Here is a 20,629-nt window from a genome sequence, read left to right on the forward strand (position 1 = left end):
GCTCTGTCCTGACATACTGTATCCTCACTCATCTCTTCTAGACTGTGAGCCCTCATGGTCAGTGTCCTCTCTCCTCCTGTACCAGTTTGTTTTTGTATTGTTCATGATTATTGTACTGGTTTTTTATGTATATCCTTTTTCACTTGTAAAGTGTCATGAAATAAATGGCACTATAATAATAATAATAATAATACTCTAATACTAATTCTCCTTAACACAAGCATGCCAATGACATGCAAGATGCTGAAAGTTAAAACCCCTTTAATTCTATTCCCCAAAGAGGCAGGTGGACCAATCCAACAAGTTAGTGCCAATGTGACTAAGTGCTAGTGAACTACTCCTGCTTTATGACCTTCAGGCTCCAGATAGTATTGCAAAACGATTTACTAAAACACATGATCATTCAGTTTCTGGCCTTAAATGGGGTCTCCAACAATGTGATAAAATCTCAATTGTCACATATTTCGAACGGCAGCACATCCGAGTTATGTGTTAGTAACTTAGTATGGGTTGCTCCAGAATAGTGTCTTATATGGCAAAAATCCAGTATTGGAAACTTACACACCTCAGTCATGTGTGATCATGCCCATGACATAAGAAAAAATAAATTTGCTCTATGACTAAACACAACAGGGTTTTTTTTTAACTCCACCTTCATCATCCTGTTCCATAGCTGACTGAGGTATGTGAGTTTACGATTCAGCTCTTCTGACTCTTGAGACACTGCCCTTCTGCCAGTTGAGACAGTGCTCTCCTGTCTTTGAGACACTCTGCTCTTCTGTCATTGAGACACTCTGCTCTTCCGTCAGTTGGGACACTCTGCTCTTCTGGCAGTTGAGACACTCTTCTTCTGCCAGGTCAGACACTGCTCTTCTATCAGTTGAGACACTGCTCTTCTGTCAGTTGAGACACTGCTCTTCTGTCAGTTAAGACACTGCTCTTCTGTCAGTTGAGAGACTCTGCTCTTTTGTTAGTTGAGATACTACTCTTCTGTCAGTTGAGACACTGCTCTTCTGTCAGTTGAGATACTGCTCTTCTGTCAGTTGAGATACTGCTCTTCTGTCAGTTGAGATACTGCTCTTCTGTCTGTTGAGACACTGCTCATCTGTCAGTTAAGACACTCTGCTCTTCTGTCAGTTGAGACACTGCTAATCTGTCAGTTGAGTGATCCTCTTTGCGGAGGGCAGTAGTGTTGTGTGTGATTGTCAAATATGCTGTATTTGATCGAGAGTATTTAGATAGAGGAGGTTTATATGTGAAGCCCCGCTAGTATGTGTCGGTGCAGTACCTTCAGGGACTCCACGTGGATGGAACAGTCTGGTCACAGGTAGGGAACCTTCTTTTAGGATTGTCGTGACGCCACTCTCAGTATTGCGGCCAGTAGGGACCGCCACTGCAGGTTGAGGGTCGCCTGGGGCTGATGGTGTGTGCAGTTAGTTGGAATAGCCTCCTGAGAGTGAGGCAAGCCCCAGGGCCCGATGTAGGTGCGTAGTACCACAAGGCGCAGAATAACTCCACACAGGCAGAATGTCTTTCAGGGTTTTTACTCACTTCAGGTGGCAGGGTGAGTAACCCGGGCGTAGCTGGGATGAACCAGGCGGGAACCAGGTGTCCTTCAGGCTGACTTGTGAGGGTGACTACTAACTCGCCTTCCTTAGCCCTTGGTGGTTTGGGGTGACCCCGACTTTGAGTCCCTATGGGGGTCACCCAGGGAAGTTGCTGAAGCCTCTCTCCCCTTCGTTTGCCGTGTGCTTGTTGCCTGGGCCAGATCACTCCAGCTTCTTGCCTCCTGTGAGCTATGGGCCCTAACTGTGGCTACGTGGCTGCGGCTTTTGTGGTGTTGTGGCGTGGGCTTTGAGAGCCCCACACCGGCAGGTTTAGCAAAAGAAAGCTGGATCTATCTCCGCTTCGGGATCTGCCGCCCGTTTGGGCCTGGTACTCTCTAGCAGTCTCCTTACTTCCCACTCCGTGCCCTTTCTTTAGCTGAAGATGGATTTCGGGTAGCACTCCTAGTTGACCGTTCTCCCCCGTCAGTAGCCACTGCGCGGGCGCTGTTAGACAGCAACAGCCCCACAGGTCTGCTCCTCACTGAGCCCTATGGAGTTCTGCTCTAACTGACTCACTGCCCCTCCTCTCCTGTTCTTGCCTACGCCACCTAGCAACCAGATTCTCTTACCACACCCCTTGAGAGGAGATGGAGGCTTTTGGCCCCATCCACTATTCCAGTGAAGGTCAAGGCTTTTCCCCCTCCTGGGATCCCCAGGGGTCCTCTCATGGGTACATGTGTGAGAGCTGATTACTATGCGCCTGTGTACCACACCCCTGTCAGCCTTCTGGATTACCTGTATTGTACTGTCCCCAGCATGGGTGCAGTACTCAGTGGTGCCTGACCAGGTCAGGGGCGCCACATATACACCAATGAGTTCATTCACAGAAAAACACAATTATTCTACTGGTTAATTTGTAGACTTTCCAATTCCATAAAAAAAAGTATACATTGTTTGGTGTGGAAGTGGCCTGATACAAGATCCACGATCAATGCAAAAACAATAGACAACCACACATTCAAACACTTGATGATCAAAGTAAGGATTATTACAAGATGGAGAATAAGAAAGCAAAAAATTTCCCGTCTGTTGCAGGTCAGCAAAACAACAAGATGAAGTGTCGAACTAAAGTAACACATGGCTGATACAAAAATAAAAGAAAACCAAGTGTTGAGACACCAGTCATTTGTTACAGATATGAAAGAGAGGAAAACACTGTAAAGTCATACTGATTATAAGTTGTGCAAGAGGTAAAGGAGGGGGATAATTCGAAGCATATGGTATATTGCAATTGGCTACTGGACATGATTGCAGAAAGCCTTATGGACCTGTTAAAATAGATCATCAACAATATATTTTTCTTTCGTGACCCACCTACTATTCTTTTATAATGTACAAAAAGTAAAAAAAAAAGAATACACAAATAATAGTAATAATAATAATACTAATAATAATATAGATGAAAAAGCAACAATGTAAACTATACCCCTTCCCACAGGACAAATTACATTAAAGCACCACTCCAGTGTTTGTATTTTTTTGTGCCGAAATAGTGTTTTTAACCTAATGTCCCTGCCCTTAGTCTTATACTCATTCTCTTCCATCTTCACCTTTTATTGTCGTCGCTTTGGTCTACAGCGCCATATTGTGATTGCAACTTCTGACTGGCTGGAAGTCAGAAGTTACATCACAAGCTCTCAGTACAAGTCTACGAGACCCAGAACGAGACCAGAATGAGGCTCTCATAGACTTGTATTAGAGCAAATGGCAGTTCACAAATTGCAGAAGACAGAGAGGAGCGGCGCTGATAACGGATAAAGACGCAAGAGGTTGAGTATCAGACAAGGGTCAGGGATTTAGATTAGAAGCCCTATTCTAGTGGAGAAATAAAAAAAAAACAAAAAAAACCCACCAGAGTGGTGCTTTAGTTCAGACAAGTTATTAGTAAATTTAAGATACTAAAAGTTGCATCTGGAGACCAAATTAGCAAAGCTATCCTATAACCTGTGAATAACAAAAATATTGAGGAATTTAAAAGAATCAAGAAAAATATTCTCCCATTAGAGAATAGGTATTATATAGGTAGAGATTAGGTAAATATAACATTTACCATCCTATATTTTAGACCCCTCTAAAATCCTGAACTTTCATTGGAGCTGTCAAATTTCCTACACGTTTTCTTACAGCAAGAACGGCACTACAGTGCTGTGCTATTCTCAAAAGTAAAGTATACCAGAACCCTTAACAAAAAGAATGATGAGGAGTGAAAAACAGGTGGTGTAACCAGAGAACCCTAGTAGGAATTCATTCCCGTAATGTACAAAACATACTGAAATAAACATATGCATAATATATTAATCCCTATATATTTGTAGGAATTGGGATTTCTAGGACCTGTAGATTGTTAGTTTCCATGTGCTCCACATCTGCTTCCACATTTTAATTGTTAAAGGGAGGGATGGTATAGGAGTGTCATGAAACTCACAGATAAAGACAGACAAGGGAAAACCAAAAAACTGTCACACTGCATGAACACGCAAAGATAAAGACAATAAGAGGTTCAGGAGTAAAAACAAGAGCAGGAAGGAAGCTACAAAACTACAGGGGTAAACTCCACAACTGCTCTAAGCAAGAAGCATAACTTTCATCAGAGATTCTGGGACACCACACCTCAGAGACTAACATAGAATAAACTATAGTTAGCATGGGTAGAAGGATTCCACCAGCAAAAATAAGAGGGGAGCAGATGTGCTAGGTCTCCCCACATGTGATTAAAGGAGCAAGCAGAGTAGAAGAGAGCATAGCCTGCCTATGAATCACCACACAGCAGGTCGAAGCCCGAGTCTGCCTGTGTTGATCCCAGACACCAGAAAAACCATCGGGCGGAGTGTCAGAATCTGCAATCTGAAGAGAGCCCAATGCCATCATGACAGTCGGTGAAGTTTGTACAAAACTATGTGATATAAGAGCAATGTATACAGAGGTATAGTTCATAACCGAGTATAACTAACCACATATAGTATATATTTACTGCAAATGATGGCAATGTATGCATGAAAAGATATCTCTTAGGTAGATCATAAAAATTAAAATTATTTCTTATTTACTGAATTCAATTATACCAAAAATTGTCACAGGGTTTGCTGGAATTTCATTGTGGGAATTCTTTAGCCTAAAAGACATGGTGAATGATGATGCCATTGATCTTCATGTGTTTAATGTGTACCATAAGACAGTCATTGCTGCAAATTAACTTATAGGATGAAAAGAGGTATTGTAAATGCTAAGTGGTATATTGCATAAAGATTTTTGTTGGATAGTTATACATTTTATGTTTTCAGTGCGCTAAAAAAGATGTGACATGTCTTCCCAACATGTCTTGTCATATCTAATTTGGAATGTATCTTGAAATGTCTAATAAAACTAGATCTGATAACCTTGAACAGTCATTTGACTAGTCTTCTCCACAGAAGCAGCTACTTACAGAATAGTGTAATACTTAAATTCTAAATCTACTCTTACTATTAATTAATTTACAGCCTACGGCCCCCTTCACAAAACAACAGGTGCGTGTCTTACGTTCCGTTTTTCGGGCCCGTGTTCCATATTTTATGTCCGTTTCTCCAGTACGTGTGACGTCCGTGTGATTGCGTATGCTAGCCGTGTGTGCGTGTGGAATGTCCGTGTGTGTGTGAGATACGTAAGTGACATGTCCGTGTGTTGCCCGTGTGAAATTTTCCGTGTGTGATGCACAATGACGTTGATACATACCGGCTGACAGCAGACAGCGACGCGCGATGAGAATGAACTTCACCCGACTTCATTGTCATCCCGCGGCTCTGTCTGTGTGTTGCGTCCTGATTAGCGGTCACCTGTGAAGAACTCACCGGTGACCGCTAATCCCCTGAGTGACTGAAGAGAGCAGCACGATTAGCGGTGCCGTCACTCAGGTTACCCGCGGCCAGCTGGAGTCCTCCACCCGAGACCGCAACTCACCTGTGACTTCATCGCTGATCGCGCAGCTCACTTCAGTCACTCAGGCGACTCGCTGTCACAGTTGGAGGATGCAGCGGTGGCCGCGAGTGACCTGAGTGACATCATCGCTGATCGCACTACTCACTTCAGTTGCTGTCTGGAGCTGACAGGAGCGGCGGTGTTCTATTGCAGCTCTTTTCAGCTTCATGTAGCAGAGCTGAGAGCGTTGCGGGACCTCCGTGGATTACGCCGGACCTGGAGGGGTTTTTGGGGCTTAATAAAGTGGTGAACGAGGGTGGTTTATTTTATTTATTATTTCTAATAAAGGATTTTTCGTTGTTTGTGTTTGTGTTTATTTTTTTTAACTTACAGGTTAATCATGGAAGGTATCTCGTGGAGACGCCTGCCATGATTAATCTTGGACTTAGTGATACCTATGGGTTGCTGCCATTAACTCCTTATTACCCCGTTTGCCACCACACCAGGGCAAATCGGGATGAGCCAAGTACAGTCCCGGGACTGTCACATCTAATGGATGCGGCAATTCCGAGCGGCTGCTGGCTGAAATTGTTAAGCTGGAGGGCTCCCCATAACGTGGAGCTCCCCATCCTGAGAATACCAGCCTTCAGCCGTTTGGCTTTACCCTGGCTGGTATCAAAATTGGGGGGGACCGCACGTCGTTTTTTTTTAATTATTTATTTATTTTACTGCTCGATATTGACATGCCCACCGGCGGCTGTGATTGGTTACAGTGAGACAGCTGTCACTCAGCGTGGGGGCGTGTCTCACTGCAACCAATCATAGGCGTCGGTGGACGGAGAAAGCAGGGAATACGAGATTGAATAATGAGCGGCCGGCATTTTCAAAATAGTAAAAGCCGCCGGAGCTTTTTTAACAGCCGTGCAGCGTGGCGCTGGGGATCGGTAAGAATGAGAGAAGGGGAGAGACTGACCGAAGGACTGAGGGAGATTGACTGACATACACAGAAAAAAAAGATTGACTGACATCGCTTCAAAAAAGCACAAAACGTACATGGACCATATGGAGATGCATCCGTGTCACGTACGTGTGCTCACTGATCCATTGAGTTTAATGGATGCGTGTGTGCGTGTTCCGTGAGGAAAACGGACATGCACCCGTGTTTTATGGACAAACAAATGTATCACGGACACGACACATGCACCGTATGGAAAAACGCACGTGTAACTCCATACATTGAACAACATTGGAGTACGTGTGCCCGTGTCTCCGGTACATGCGGGCACGGACCTAGCACATACCGGAGACATGTGCGTGTGAAGGGGGCCTACAGCATTTTGTGCTTTTTTTTTTAACTGGGGAAGGGGTCCTGCTATTTTATGCAAACATTATGTCACGATTCCTCCACTCTGTGATAAGGGCGTGCTGAGCTGTCAGTTGGGTGAGTGAAGCTCAGTCGTCCAACCTAGAGCTGGGGCGTGCTGAGCTCAGTGTTTGAGTGACAGCTCAGAAGTCCACTCTTATACTAAGAAGTGCTGGATTTCTGCAGGTTTTCCCTTTTCCTGGTAATTTGCTAGCTATTTACCGAGCAGTTTATTTCAGAGCATTGCCAGTCTTAGCATTCAGCACTGTATTGCTTGCAGGTCTATGTCTGTGCTTCATGTTCTATTTAACTGATCCCTGTTGCCAAACCTCTGATCATCATTTGACCTTCCTTTCACCTAGTCCTTTTTATCTGATCCGCTGCCCTCCAGGTATTCTGACTTTGGACCATGACCTGACTACGCTTCTGCCTATTCCCTTAATTTTGACATAATATCTTGCCTGTTGACTTTGACCTTCTACTAACCTGCCTCTGACTGTGTGGTGACTAATATCAAATTAAGACTGACGCAATTTTTTTTCCTCCCCACCAGCATGGGATCCTGCTCATACACTGTGTGATCAAGTTATGAATCTGACCCAGGTGGTTCAAGATCTGGCCAGGGAGTACCAGAGACTAGAGATGTTGCAGTCTCTGTTGATGGGTCAGTTATCCAGGGCAATGGGTGCTTCTCTAAGCCTTCCAATATGCAGGAGCTTTGACACATGTATCTTCTGATGTGCAATTTGTCTCTCCATAACCAGTAATGGCCTAATGGCCCTCCTTCCAAATTTTCAGGAGAGAAAGATCAGTTTAGGCTGCTCAGGGAGAACTACAGACTATTTATTACTCTGCAACCTCGGTTTTCAGGGAATAAGACACAGAAAGTGTGAATAATCATATCCCTGCTGCGAGTGGGTCTTCAGACTTGGGAGTTTTCTATGCCTCCACAAGCTCCAGGGTTAATCTGATGAACCTGACAGTATCCAAGTGGCAGAGGCAAAGATCACGAACCTGACACAGGGAGGCAACACCAATAAGGACTATAGTACTGAGTTTCAGCATTGGCTCGCGGACGTCTCAGGTATCAGTTTCGCTGTGACCTTTCGATGCTTTGGCTCTGCATACTCCGCCTAATTCCATGGGGGAGGCCATCACTCAGGCCATTTGGTTAGATTGCAGGATTCGGGAAAGACGTGATGAGCGACAGAGTATTTCGGACATTTTTCTAGAATTGGTACATTTACCTGAGGCGAAACTGAGGAAGATTGGAACTGCCAGTCCCAGGGCCATGGAGAGGGAATGTTGACGTGATCTTGGACTCTGCTTCTAATGTGGTCACAAGGGGAATTTTCTCAAGTACTGTTCTGTACGCCCTCAAGGAAAGAAGCTGTCAAGGAGATCCCTCAGACCTCCAGGTACCTTTGTACTCCTCAGATTAGAAGTACTGTGGAACGTGGAACTATTTTTCCAGGATCAGTAATTATCCGCATCTGCTTTCATTCATTGTGGGTCTAAAAACCATAAATAATAAACCAGATAGAGAAAAAATCTGCTAATAGACCCAAAAATTACTTAAAAAAAACCCCAATTTTTATTTACCAAAGTTAAAATAGTCTAATCAAGCCATATATCATAGTATCATAAATAGCTATATCGGTCAGTGATCACACAGCAAAAGTCGTGCAGAGGTAAATACACTCTGATAGGGTTATTTATCTAGTGTGATGGATAGCCCAGTGTAGGTTTATTTATTGATTTAGGGAGATCAATAAGGTATTAATCAAGGGGCTGGGCGACAAATCCCTAATCTTATTCCTTCCTAGCCGCGGAGGTTAATACACCATAATGTTTTGGGCGCCCCTGCTCAGCGTCGGCTATCCCTGAAAACCCTATACTTGACTGTGTACGAATAGATGACCCATAGCCCAAAGGGGTGCAGGTAGTGCTGAAGTCAAAGTTGTTCAGTCACACATTGTGCATAGTCAGTACAAGAGTTATTACTAAATGTATTGTTGTTGGTCATATAAGCGGTTCCCAATCGGGACAACCTATACACAGACTCCCATTTAGGGATAAATGAAAAAAAGGGGTCTAGAATAGTTATTTAAGACTCTTAGCTGCTTCTAACTCCTAACCGACCAACAGATTAATTGTGGGCCCGTAATTGATTAAGTGCCAGTTAGGATAAACTTATCTTGCTGTAGAGTGACCTCCCAGAAGAATCACGACGCGTTTCCCCCACTTTGTCTGGGGTTCGTCAGGGGATGTTACCACACCGTGAAAGTTCACTAATTCCAGGCCATCTTATAGTTTCTAGTGTCATGTAAACAGATCCGTGTAGGTATTAGAACAAGTGATAGAAAAGTCCTCTTGTACTGTGCCAAGAGGACTTCAGCAACCCACCCTGTCAGTACGGGGCTGAAAAGGATCCGCCGATAATTCATTGTTGGTCTACAGCCAACTTCATCAATACAGGACTGGTTCTGCGATTAGGATTAGAAACAGTTAGGTTAGCAAGACCCATTCAAATTGTTGCCATTGACAGAACACTTTATGAATTATATTTTTTTGATTGTATTGGAAAGTTTATTGTAGTCTATCTGGACGATATTTTAATTTTTTCATCTGAGCTGGAATCCCACTATTAACAAGTCCATTTTGTCTTACAAAAGCTCAAAAGCTAAGAGAAAATTCTTTGCTTGCCAAGTTGGAGAAATGTACTTTTTCTGTGCAAGATATATCGTTCCTGGGATTCATTGTACAGTTGTGCTCAAAAGTTTACATACCCCGGCAGATTTTTTGCTTTCTTGGCCTTTTTCAGAGAATAAGAATTATAACACAAAATCTTTTTTTCCACTCCTGGTTAGTGGTTGGGTGAAGCCATTTTTTGTCAAACTACTGTGTTTTCTCTTTTTAAATCATAATGACAACCAAAAACATCCAAATGACCCTGATTAAAAGTTCACACCCCAGTTCTTAATACTGTGTTTTGACCCATCTAACATCAATAACAGCTTGAAGTCTTTTGTGGTAGTTGTGGATGAGGCTCTTTATTTTCTCAGATGGTAAAGCTGCCCATTCTTCTTGGCAAAAAGCCTCCAGTTGCTGTAAATTCCTTTGCTTTCTTGCATGAACTGCGCACTTGAGTTCTCCCCAGACTGGCTCAATGATATTGAGACTGAGATGGCCACTCCAGAACCTTCATTTTGTTCTGCTGTTGCCAATGACAGGTCGACTTGGTCTTGTGTTTTGGATTGTTGTCATATTGGATTGTCCAAGTACATGCTCAGCTTCCAGGCTGATGAGTGCAGATTTGGCTCCAGCATTTGGTGATAACGTGCTGTATTCATCTTTCATTCAACTTTGACCAAGTTTCCTGTGCGTTTGTTGCTCACATATCCCCACATCATCAGCGATCCACCTCCGTGCTTTACAGTAGGAATGGTGTTCCTTTCATCATAGGCCTTGTTGACACCTCTACAAACGTAACGATTATGGTTGTGGCCAAAAAGTTTGAATTTGGTCTCATCACTCTAAATTACCTTGTTCCAGAAGTTTGGAGGCTTGTCTCTGTGCTGTTTGGCGTATTGTAGGCAAGATACTTTGTGGCATTTGCACAGTACTCGCTTTCTTCTGGCAACTCAACCATGCAGCCCATTTTTCTTCAAGTGCCTCCTTATTGTGCATCTTAGTAGATATTTGTAGGAAACCGGGTGTCATGCCGCGCTTATCACCAATTCAAGCCCGAAATAAATTATTCCATGTCTTCATTGAATTAGCTCAGTACAGGTCAACGCGTTTTGGAGGTTGCAGCCCCCTTCCTCAGGACATATAGCAGTGACAAGGATAATCAACTGTCAGGAGAGATAAGACGGTATATAAACTCCTGGATATAGACGTCATAGGACCCCCCTTTATTTCAAAAGATGGCGGGATCCTTATCAGTCCATAAAAATGGTGATAACATACAGGTAAATTTGATCCAAAAATCTAACCTCAAAACATCATAATGCTTATGTTTGAAATTAGAGGAAAAGAGTAGAATTAAAGAATATTACAAACAGAATTAACGAAGTTCACAAAAATATAAAAACAGTTAGAAGGTCAAAAAATGGTCTAGAACTTAGGCCAATATGATACTCAAACAGAAGAATTGGATGGCTGATTTACCCATATCTCTATTCTGCTTTTCGGGTGAAAGAGAAAGAAAGAGGAAATGACACAGAAAATATGCTCAAGCGTTCGCACAGACAATTATCCGAATAAATAAACTAACATAAAATGAAAAATGCCAATAAATTAATGTAATAGTGTAAGATTGGAAAGAATAAAATTAATAATTGTTGTTATGTGTGCATTCGTGCTATTAATTAAGTGATGAAATGCTGAAAGGCTTAATATAAAAATATAGATGTAATGCGCGTTAAACATTACAAATAAAAATTGGTTATATTCACCAAAAAAAAGGATTAAAAAAATGGGGTTTGAATAATATTAAGGGGTTAAAAATAAGTGTGGGGTTGGAATATTAATGTAGTGGAATAAACGTGCACAGGTGTATGTCAAAACCACTGCCCCATCAGGAAAGATGTTACAGAAAAGCGACCCAAAAACTATAAATAGTAAACTACACCATGTGCACAATTATTGGGCAAGTTGTAATTTAGAGGATTTTTTTTTATTATTGATCAACAACTATCTTCTCAATCAACCCAAAAGACTCATAATTATCAAAGCTTAATATTTTTGGAAGTTGCAGTGTTTTGTTTTTTTTTTAGATTTGGCTATCTTAGGAGGATATCTGTTTGTGCAGGTAACTATTACTGTGCAGAATTATTAGGCAACTTAATAAAACCAAATATATTCCCATCTCACTTGTTTATTTTCACCAGGTAAACCAATATAACTGCACAAAATTCAGAAATAAACATTTCTAACATGCAGAAACAAAACCCCAAAAAATTAGTGACCAATATAGCCACCTTTCTTTATGATGACACTCAACAGCCTACCATCCATAGATTCTGTCAGTTGCTTGACCTGTTTACGATCAACATTGCGTGCAGCAGCCATCACATCCTCCCAGACACTGTTCCGAGAGGTGCACTGTTTTCCCTCCCTGTAGATCTCACATTTTATGAGGGACCACAGGTACTCTATGGGGTTCAGATCAGGTGAACAAGGGAGTCATGTCATTATTTTTTCAGACCTTTACTGGCCAGCCACGCTGTGGAGTAGTTAGATGCATGTGATGGAGTATTTTCCTGCATGAAAATCATATTTTTCTTGAACGATATCGACTTCTTCCTGAACTGGCAGTAGGTCTGGGAGTTGAGCTTCACTCCATCCTCAACCCGAAAAGGTCCCACAAGTTAATCTTTGATGGTACCAGCCCATACCAGTACCCCCCTCCACCTTGCTGGCGTCTGAATCGGAGTGGAGCTCTCTGCCCTGCGACCCTGTTGGCTATTTGCCATGAAACACTTGATTGTTTGGTGATCACGCTTCAAAAGTTTGGCAATTTCAAGACTTCTGCATCCCTTTGCAAGACATCTCACAATTTTGGACTTTTCAGAGCCCGTCAAACCTCTCTTCTGACCCATTTTTCCAAAGGAAAGGAAGTTGCCTAATAATTAAGCACACCTTATACAAGGTGTTGATGTCATTACACCACACCCCTCATCATTGCTGAGATGCATTTCATCTGATTTACTTAATTGGTAGTTGGCTCTCAAGCCTATACAACTGTTACGTCACCGCCGCAGTCTGCTCCAGCGACTTCTGCTCCGATCGCCAGGCGACGCCGTGTTCCTGCCGTGGATGGTGCTGGTGATGGGAGAGGAGTCTATGCCAGCGGCACCAGTGGGTGCAGGCTCCGATCATCCACTGGGCTGGGATAGCTTGGGATCTGCAGTACCGCTGGCTGACTGTGGGTGGCACGTGTCTTCCAGCTGAAGTTGCCAGCGTTCAGCTACAGCCAATGGGAAGACACCACACCCTTCTTATTCCCCCTTCTGTCACATGACCACTGCCAGAGATAGTTCTGATTTTCCTGGCTCCTGTTACGTCCTATTCTGTTTGGTGATTCCTGTGTGTTGACTTCTGCGTGTTTTATGACTACCCTCCTGCCTACTGTTTTTGTACCTTGCTGTCCGATCCGGATTTGACCTCTGCTACGTTTGCTGACTAAGACATTGCCTGCCGATTCTGTCCCTGTTTCGCAATTCCTGGATTGACCCTGCCTGACTACTACTCTCATCGGACTGCAGCCTTCCACAGGTAGTGATCTCCAGGGCCCTGTGTAATTCCAAATCCCTGTATATGGGTTAAAGGGTTTCAGGGTTCTGGGGGTCCTGCTTGGTGAGTGGCTTCCCTCTAGCCTCCCCTTTACAGCTCATCTGAGTCTGTGGACCCAGGCAGGCGTTACATTAACTTGGAGTAGTACAACATGTATAAAAAGTATCATGTGATCAAAATACTAATTTGCCTAATAATTCTGCACACAGTGTAGTGAGAAAAATGTGGGATGTTTAGTTATAAAAAGGAAGAAAGATGGCTATATCTGGTTAATAATCATTCCAAATTATTAAATTATTCGAAAACATTGTGGTATCGCATAGTAGAGAACAGTATTATACTGTAGATGAAATGAGATTTTTTCGGGCGTGTGTTTATTTACTGTAATTTACAGATTAATCATGGAAGGTGTCTCATAGACGCCTGACATGATTAATCTAGGACTTATTGGCAGCTATGGGCTGCCAAAAACTCCTTATTACCCCGATTTGCCAACGCACCAGGGCAAATCGGGAAGAGCCGGGTACAGTCCCAGAACTGTCGCATATAATGTATGCGGCAATTCTGGGCGGCTGCTGACTGATATTGTTAGGCTGGGGGGCTCCCCATAACGTGGGGCTCCCCATCCTGAGAATACCAGCCTTCAGCCGTATGGCTTTATCTGGCTGGTGTTAAAATGGGGGGGGACCGCACGCCGTTTTTTTTAATTATTTATTTATTTATTTTACTGCACAGTATAGAAACGCCCACCGGCTGCTGTGATTGGGTGCAGTGAGACAGCTGTCACTTAGCGTGGTGGGCGTGTGTGACTGCAACCAATCACAGGCGCCGGTGGGCAGGTAAAGCAGGGAATACGAGATTGTTTAATGAGCGGCCGGCTTTTTCAAAATAGTAAAAGCCGCCGAAGTTTTTATAACAGCCGTGCAGCGCCGCGCTGGAGATCGGGGAACGGTAAGTATGAGAGAGGGGGGGAACTGACCGACAGACAGCTAGAGGGACAGATAAGACAGAGAGACCGACCGACAGACATAGAGACCGACCGACGGACTGAGGGAGAGAACGAAACAGAAAAAGAAAAAAGACCGACATCACATGAAAAAAACACAAAACGTACAGGGAGCAAACAGAGATGCGTCCGTGTCACTCGGACGTGCGCACAGACCCATTGACTTTCATTGGGTCCGTGCTACGTGTTGCGTGCAGAAAACGGACATGCTGCCGTTCAAAACGCACACAGGTACGGATCACGGACACGGACAAACGGACATGCATCAAAAACGCACGTGGAGCTTTTATCATACAATAACATTGGTGCACGTTTGGCCGTGTCTCCAGTATACACGGAAACGGACCAAACACGCACGTGTTTAACGGATGTGTGTTTCAGGCCTGACAAATATTAAGGGACAAATTTTAGCTTGAAAAAAAAGCATAGTAGCAGAACTGAACCAGAATACATAGAGAGCACACTTAAGAACTAGTTGGACAACCCCCTCTCAATCCCTATGTTTGCCCGCATTAAAGTAACAACACTTATACTCACCTCCGGTGCTGGTGCCATTTCAGTGATGTCTGCACATGCTCTCCCAGAGCTCATGGTATATTGTTAGGTCACATGTGCCCTATACCCAATCTATGCTGGATTCACTCTCCTCTCCTTCGGACACATTGAACATCAAGAGGAAGTCAGAGATGCAGCTGGTCACTCACGTCCTATTGATTTTTTATATATTCAAAGGCGGAAACAGTCAAGCCAGCGCTGATTAAACATGGGGCTCATGTGATATAACAATGTCATGTAGGACCTTGAAGGAGAAAGTGCCGACACCACGAAACGGAGCTCGCACGAGAGGTGAGTATAAGCATCGTTATTTTAATGGTAGAAAACATGGGGATTGAGTAGGTATTATTCTAGTAGTGGACAACTCCTTTGAGTATTACATTAAAAAAATCATACAGTATGAAGTTATGACATTTTAAATCAAAGTCACCACATACTTGGTTAAAATATTGTCAGTCTGTATTGTTTTGACCTAAAGTACTCTATTGTAAGGAAGTGTGCAATCGTAGAAGGAAGATTTTGTCCAAGTTTTACTATTCTGCACTCTAGATCGGTAATGCACCAAGCATGTCCTATACACGTGAAGCAGATGTCTGGCATGTTATGTGAATCAGATCAGTGTTTGTTTTATTTCCCCAATTACATTTTATTAAAGAGATGACCAAACAATGTGCCATGCCAGGTTTGTTTTGTAAAATCAGACCTTCCCTGTATTTTGGGAAAGTAGACTTTTCCCATGTTTGTCTAGAGCAAATCTCTAATTTGAAAAGCCATTCAGGACTCACTGTTAAATTCAGATAGATGCATGATGGAGAAAACTATGCAAGTCAGTGCAGCATTATACTGGTGCCATATTCAATCTCTAGTTACCTCTAGAGGACCTGTCACATAGCATAAATATGTATTTTTTTGTGTATCATAAAAAATTGGGCTATTTTCCTGAATTTGTTATCCAAGGGCTCGGTACTCAAATGAGCAGTCTCAATTTGATTACCGAGTATAATGAAAGTTATGGGAAACTGAAGCATTCTTCCGGAAGATCTTCCAGAAAAATGCTCGAGTTTGCCATTGACTTCTCTTATACTCAGTACACGAGTCGAGCCTATTGCAGTGTCCAACTGCTTGTTTCGAGTACCGAGCACCTGAGCATGGTCGTGCTCTCTCATCACTATTCCTGTGTCTATCCAATCCTTAGACATGGCCTTCTCTTCCCTCTATGTAGGTATATTTTAGACAAGTGGGCATGACCCTAAACAACACCTTTTTGTGGATTCGCTGCTGGCCAAAAAGACTAAATGTACAGTATATACAAGGAAAATGGGGCCACATGTCAGAGTGGACATGCAGGGGCAAAAAGAATAAAAAACAACTCCAGATGCAGAACAGTAGAATTTTTACCAGAAAATAAAATTAATTTTTGGGGCAAGTAACAGGTCCTCCAATTTATCTTTAAGCTACAATTTTTAACCTTTATGCTACTTTTGGGTCTATGGTGTAATTGTGATACTGCAACATCACTACTTCAAAGTATGTCTAACTGCAAGTTGATCTGAAATTGTTCTCATATAGCAGAAAACGAATCTCACGTTCATAAAAACCTGTCTACAACCACAATGATTGGAGCTTGAAAATACACTGGGAACATTTTACCCTGTTGCAAATTCTTACTAACACTTCTAGCTGTTAGTTATTATGGAAAAGAACAATATCTATTTTTATGGCTTAATTGGTCACTATGACTTCATTAGATCCTGTGTTGTCATCAATGAAGACTCTGAATGGGTTGACATCCCCATTGACATCAACATGTACACATATCCACCAGTGAAGACAGTTATAATGTGTCTGCAAAACATTCAAAGAGGCATAAAATGTATTAATAAGCAAGATGATGCAGGAAAGATTTATGGTGAGGTACTTTTCTTTTTATCCTTTAAGCGGCCTCGTATAGTTCGGTTCCGTTCCAGCTGACTGCCGTTTTGTTGAACTCAAGCAGAGTGAATAGGAAAAATGTGGTTTCTGAAGGATTCTACAATTTCCAAGATAATGCAATGCAACTCTATCAAATTTTCTCCTCTCTAAAAATGTATCATGTTTAGGACTCACTCATGCCACCATATAACTTGGATGAGTGCTGTCTGATGTTTTGTTTTGTTGAATAGCCCTCACGCCAATGGTATGTTATGGGGCAGTGCCAATCAGAGTTCTTCTCTCATACGGCTTCGGCATGAGAAAAAAGTGCAGCATGCTGTAATTGGCAGCGTATATAGGATGGAGCGCATCAATACGTTGTGCATGGAAATCATCAAACTGGACTCGATTGACATCTGAGTGCAATCTGATTTCCGCAGCCTCACAGAATGGAGAAGATGCACCAAGGTTGTTCTTCATCTTCTCCAGACAATGTCCTCTTAATTGCTCATGCGACAATGAGCTGACACTCCGATCAAACTGTGATCAGAGTTTGATCAGATTGTCATTGTCTCGTACAACTTAATCAACACAAATTTATCATGTTAAGGCTCGATCTCGCCATCTTATAACATGGATGAGTGCTATCCATTGATTTATCGGATTGCACTTGCTCCAATGTGCTGCTGAGTGTTCTTCTTCTTGTGCCAATTTGGCATGAGAAAAAAAGGACAGCTTCTTGCAATTGGTAGCACAAATTGAATGGCGCACAACCATTCAAGTCTATGGGTATATGGAAACCATCAGACTACACCAGAATGACAAGATAGAAACTAGAGGTAAATCACAATAATAGAATTCTTACCTTGTGTAACTACAATTGCAGGCAACTTTGTCGGACTCATAGGCGCATTATCCAGGAGCTTTGAAGAAATCGTAGTAGGTAAATCACTTGCCGAACCAAACATGCTCTCAACTTCTGTGTGATCTTTGGTCTGTCCAGTCTCAGTTTTTGTGCTATGTGTAAAGGGGTAAAGTGGATTTTGATGCAGAGATTCTGTCACTCTGCTAAAGTTTGTATAACTTTGGTCAGCTGGGGTTGTAGATTTCCACCTAGGAGATACATCCCACTCTTGCACCGTTAATGAGGTGTTGTCATTCATTTTTAAAAAAGGAATGTCAGAAGATCCAATTCCATTTGGCAATGTGTCGCTTCTATTAGAGCCGAAGCAGCTCCTGTCCATTACACCTTTCAGGAAAAAAAAAATGACATTAGTAATATATTTTTTTGTAGTCATTTTTTAAATTATTTTATTTAAATATTGTCCCATTTATATATTAAAAACCAATGCAGGTTTTTTTTTTTTTGCAGAACAACATAGTATTAGTAGAGAAATGCATACATGTGATATCATAAAAAAAATCATAACGCTGATGTGGCGCCCCTGAGGCTTCAGTCGTCACCGAGGTACTGCACCTCAGCCAGAGGTGTGGTATTTAATCCTGGGTACAGAATAGGTCATCCACCGGTATGCACACAAAACACACAACACCTCAATTAGCAGCTCTCCACCAGGTCAGGGTTAGGGCTTAGTTCCATTAATGCTATGTATAGCCACCACAGGTGATGGTTCCTCCCTCCCCCTAATCTGACAGGGCCTGGTTGTGGAGTCTAGTGGATTGGGAGATTGTAGTGTCAGAGAGTCGAAAAGAAGCAGTAGAGGAGTGAAAACCTGTGGTCTGGAGCTGGTGCAGCTTGAACCAGGCGCAAGACAAAAGGGGTCCTAGAGACCACAGGCAGTGTGCCATACTCCCGTGGCCTCATTCCACATACAGAAACGAAGTGGAAGGACTTGGCCGCAGAACGGGGACTGGTCCCTAGACTAGAGGAGAAGAACAAATGTGCTCCGCTAGAAAAACCAAAGGTTGAGGACAAATTTAGTACCAAAGCCAACTCCGCACGCGAATCCACTGGAAGGTGACCACATAGGGCCAAGGGATAGAGCTTCAAGCCACCCAACAGGGCCCGCAGACACTGGCTCAGGGCACTGTGTGCGTAGGCGCGGGACAGGCGGGAGGGAAGTCAGCGCAGGAAGATGACCAGGGAAGGTACATAAGAAAGCTGCACCAGACTTGATCTCCAAACTACCCAGGATCGGCTGGAGCCCTTCACAGTGGAACCCAGCACTCCAGAGGCGGTCACTGACTAGTCATGTTACCTTGGAACCTGCTACAGTGAGTAAAAACCTTGAAACTGCATCCCTGTGTTGCTCCGTTATTCGCCTGCACCCTTGCCGATGCCTACTACTACCCTCATCCCCCTGGGGCCCAGATCTACCAGTGGAGAGCTATATCAACCAAGCTGCGTCACTATCTGCCTCGGGGGGTCCCCATCCCGCAGCGGCGGCACCTCACTTGTCGCATACCACAGGTGGCATCACGGACTACCCTCCCCATCATTGCTACTATAATTGACTGCTGGGGTCACGGAACCGGGCCTTGCCGCCACCGCAGCGTCCCAGAAAAAGGAACCGCGGCCTGGTAACGAGTAGCCCCATGGCCCCGGTGTGGGAGTGTCACTAACACCTGAATCTAATTGTAAGCCACAAAAACAAATATGTTTGAATACAAAACTAATATGTAGAATTTCATTAAGTTTAGTTTGCTGAAATGAAATAATCTATTTCACAAATTTAATGGAACAATCAGATAAAATGCTGTTGTACTCTGTTGAAATGTATGCTTAAATTTAATATAATGTACATATAATATAATTTAACATACAGGGTGGGCCATAAGTATGGATACACCCTGATAAAAAAGTAAAGTTGAATTCAAAATGGCGGCTTTGTAAATGGCTGCCATGGGCGTCACCAGGCCTAAAATATTTTGCCCCTCCCATGTACTAATATGACACAAACGGTAAGGTGATATCAGAAACCACTTCCATTTTTATCAGGGTGTATCCATACTTATGGCCCACCCTGTATAATATTATATAATAATATAATATATTATACTATAATATATAAGATAATATATACAGTTAGGTCCAGAAATATTTGGACAGTGACACAAGTTTTGTTATTTTAGCTGTTTACAAAAACATGTTCAGAAATACAATTATATATATAATATGGGATGAAAGTGCACACGCCCAGCTACAATATGAGAGTTTTCACATCCAAATCGGAGAAAGGGTTTAGGAATCATAGCTCTGTAATGCATAGCCTCCTCTTTTTCAAGGGACCAAAAGTAATTGGACAAGGGACTCTAAGGGCTGCAATTAACTCTGAAGGCGTCTCCCTCTTTAACCTGTAATCAATGAAGTATTTAAAAGGTCTGGGGTTGATTACAGGTGTGTGGTTTTGCATTTGGAAGCTGTTGCTGTGACCAGACAATATGCGGTCTAAGGAACTCTCAATTGAGGTGAAGCAGAACATCCTGAGGCTGAAAAAAAGAAAAAATCCATCAGAGAGATAGCAGACATGCTTGGAGTAGCAAAATCAACAGTCGGGTACATTCTGAGAAAAAAGGAATTGACTGGTGAGCTTGGGAACTCAAAAAGGCCTGGGCGTCCATGGATGACAACAGTGGTGGATGATCGCCGCATACTTTCTTTGGTGAAGAAGAACCCGTTCACAACATCAACTGAAGTCCAGAACACTCTCAGTGAAGTAGGTGTATCTGTCTCTAAGTCAACAGTAAAGAGAAGACTCCATGAAAGTAAATACAAAGGGTTCACATCTAGATGCAAACCATTCATCAATTCCAAAAATAGACAGGCCAGAGTTAAATTTGCTGAAAAACACCTCATGAAGCCAGCTCAGTTCTGGAAAAGTATTCTATGGACAGATGAGACAAAGATCAACCTGTACCAGAATGATGGGAAGAAAAAAGTTTGGAGAAGAAAGGGAACGGCACATGATCCAAGGCACACCACATCCTCTGTAAAACATGGTGGAGGCAACGTGATGGCATGGGCATGCATGG

The 20,629-nt window shown here is 42.9% G+C and overlaps 1 protein-coding gene across 1 annotated transcript in view; it reads right to left on the reverse strand.

The window, feature by feature from the left end:
• CORIN (corin, serine peptidase) overlaps positions 1-20,629 on the reverse strand; it is a 467,012-nt gene that overhangs the window by 209,373 nt on the left and 237,010 nt on the right. The window contains exon 3 of the mRNA XM_075347015.1: positions 17,502-17,885. Coding sequence (XP_075203130.1) covers positions 17,502-17,885 — 384 coding nt within the window. The remainder of the gene's footprint in view (positions 1-17,501; positions 17,886-20,629) is intronic.

Source organism: Anomaloglossus baeobatrachus, chromosome 1, assembly GCF_048569485.1.
Source record: "Anomaloglossus baeobatrachus isolate aAnoBae1 chromosome 1, aAnoBae1.hap1, whole genome shotgun sequence".
NCBI lineage: Eukaryota > Metazoa > Chordata > Amphibia > Anura > Aromobatidae > Anomaloglossus > Anomaloglossus baeobatrachus.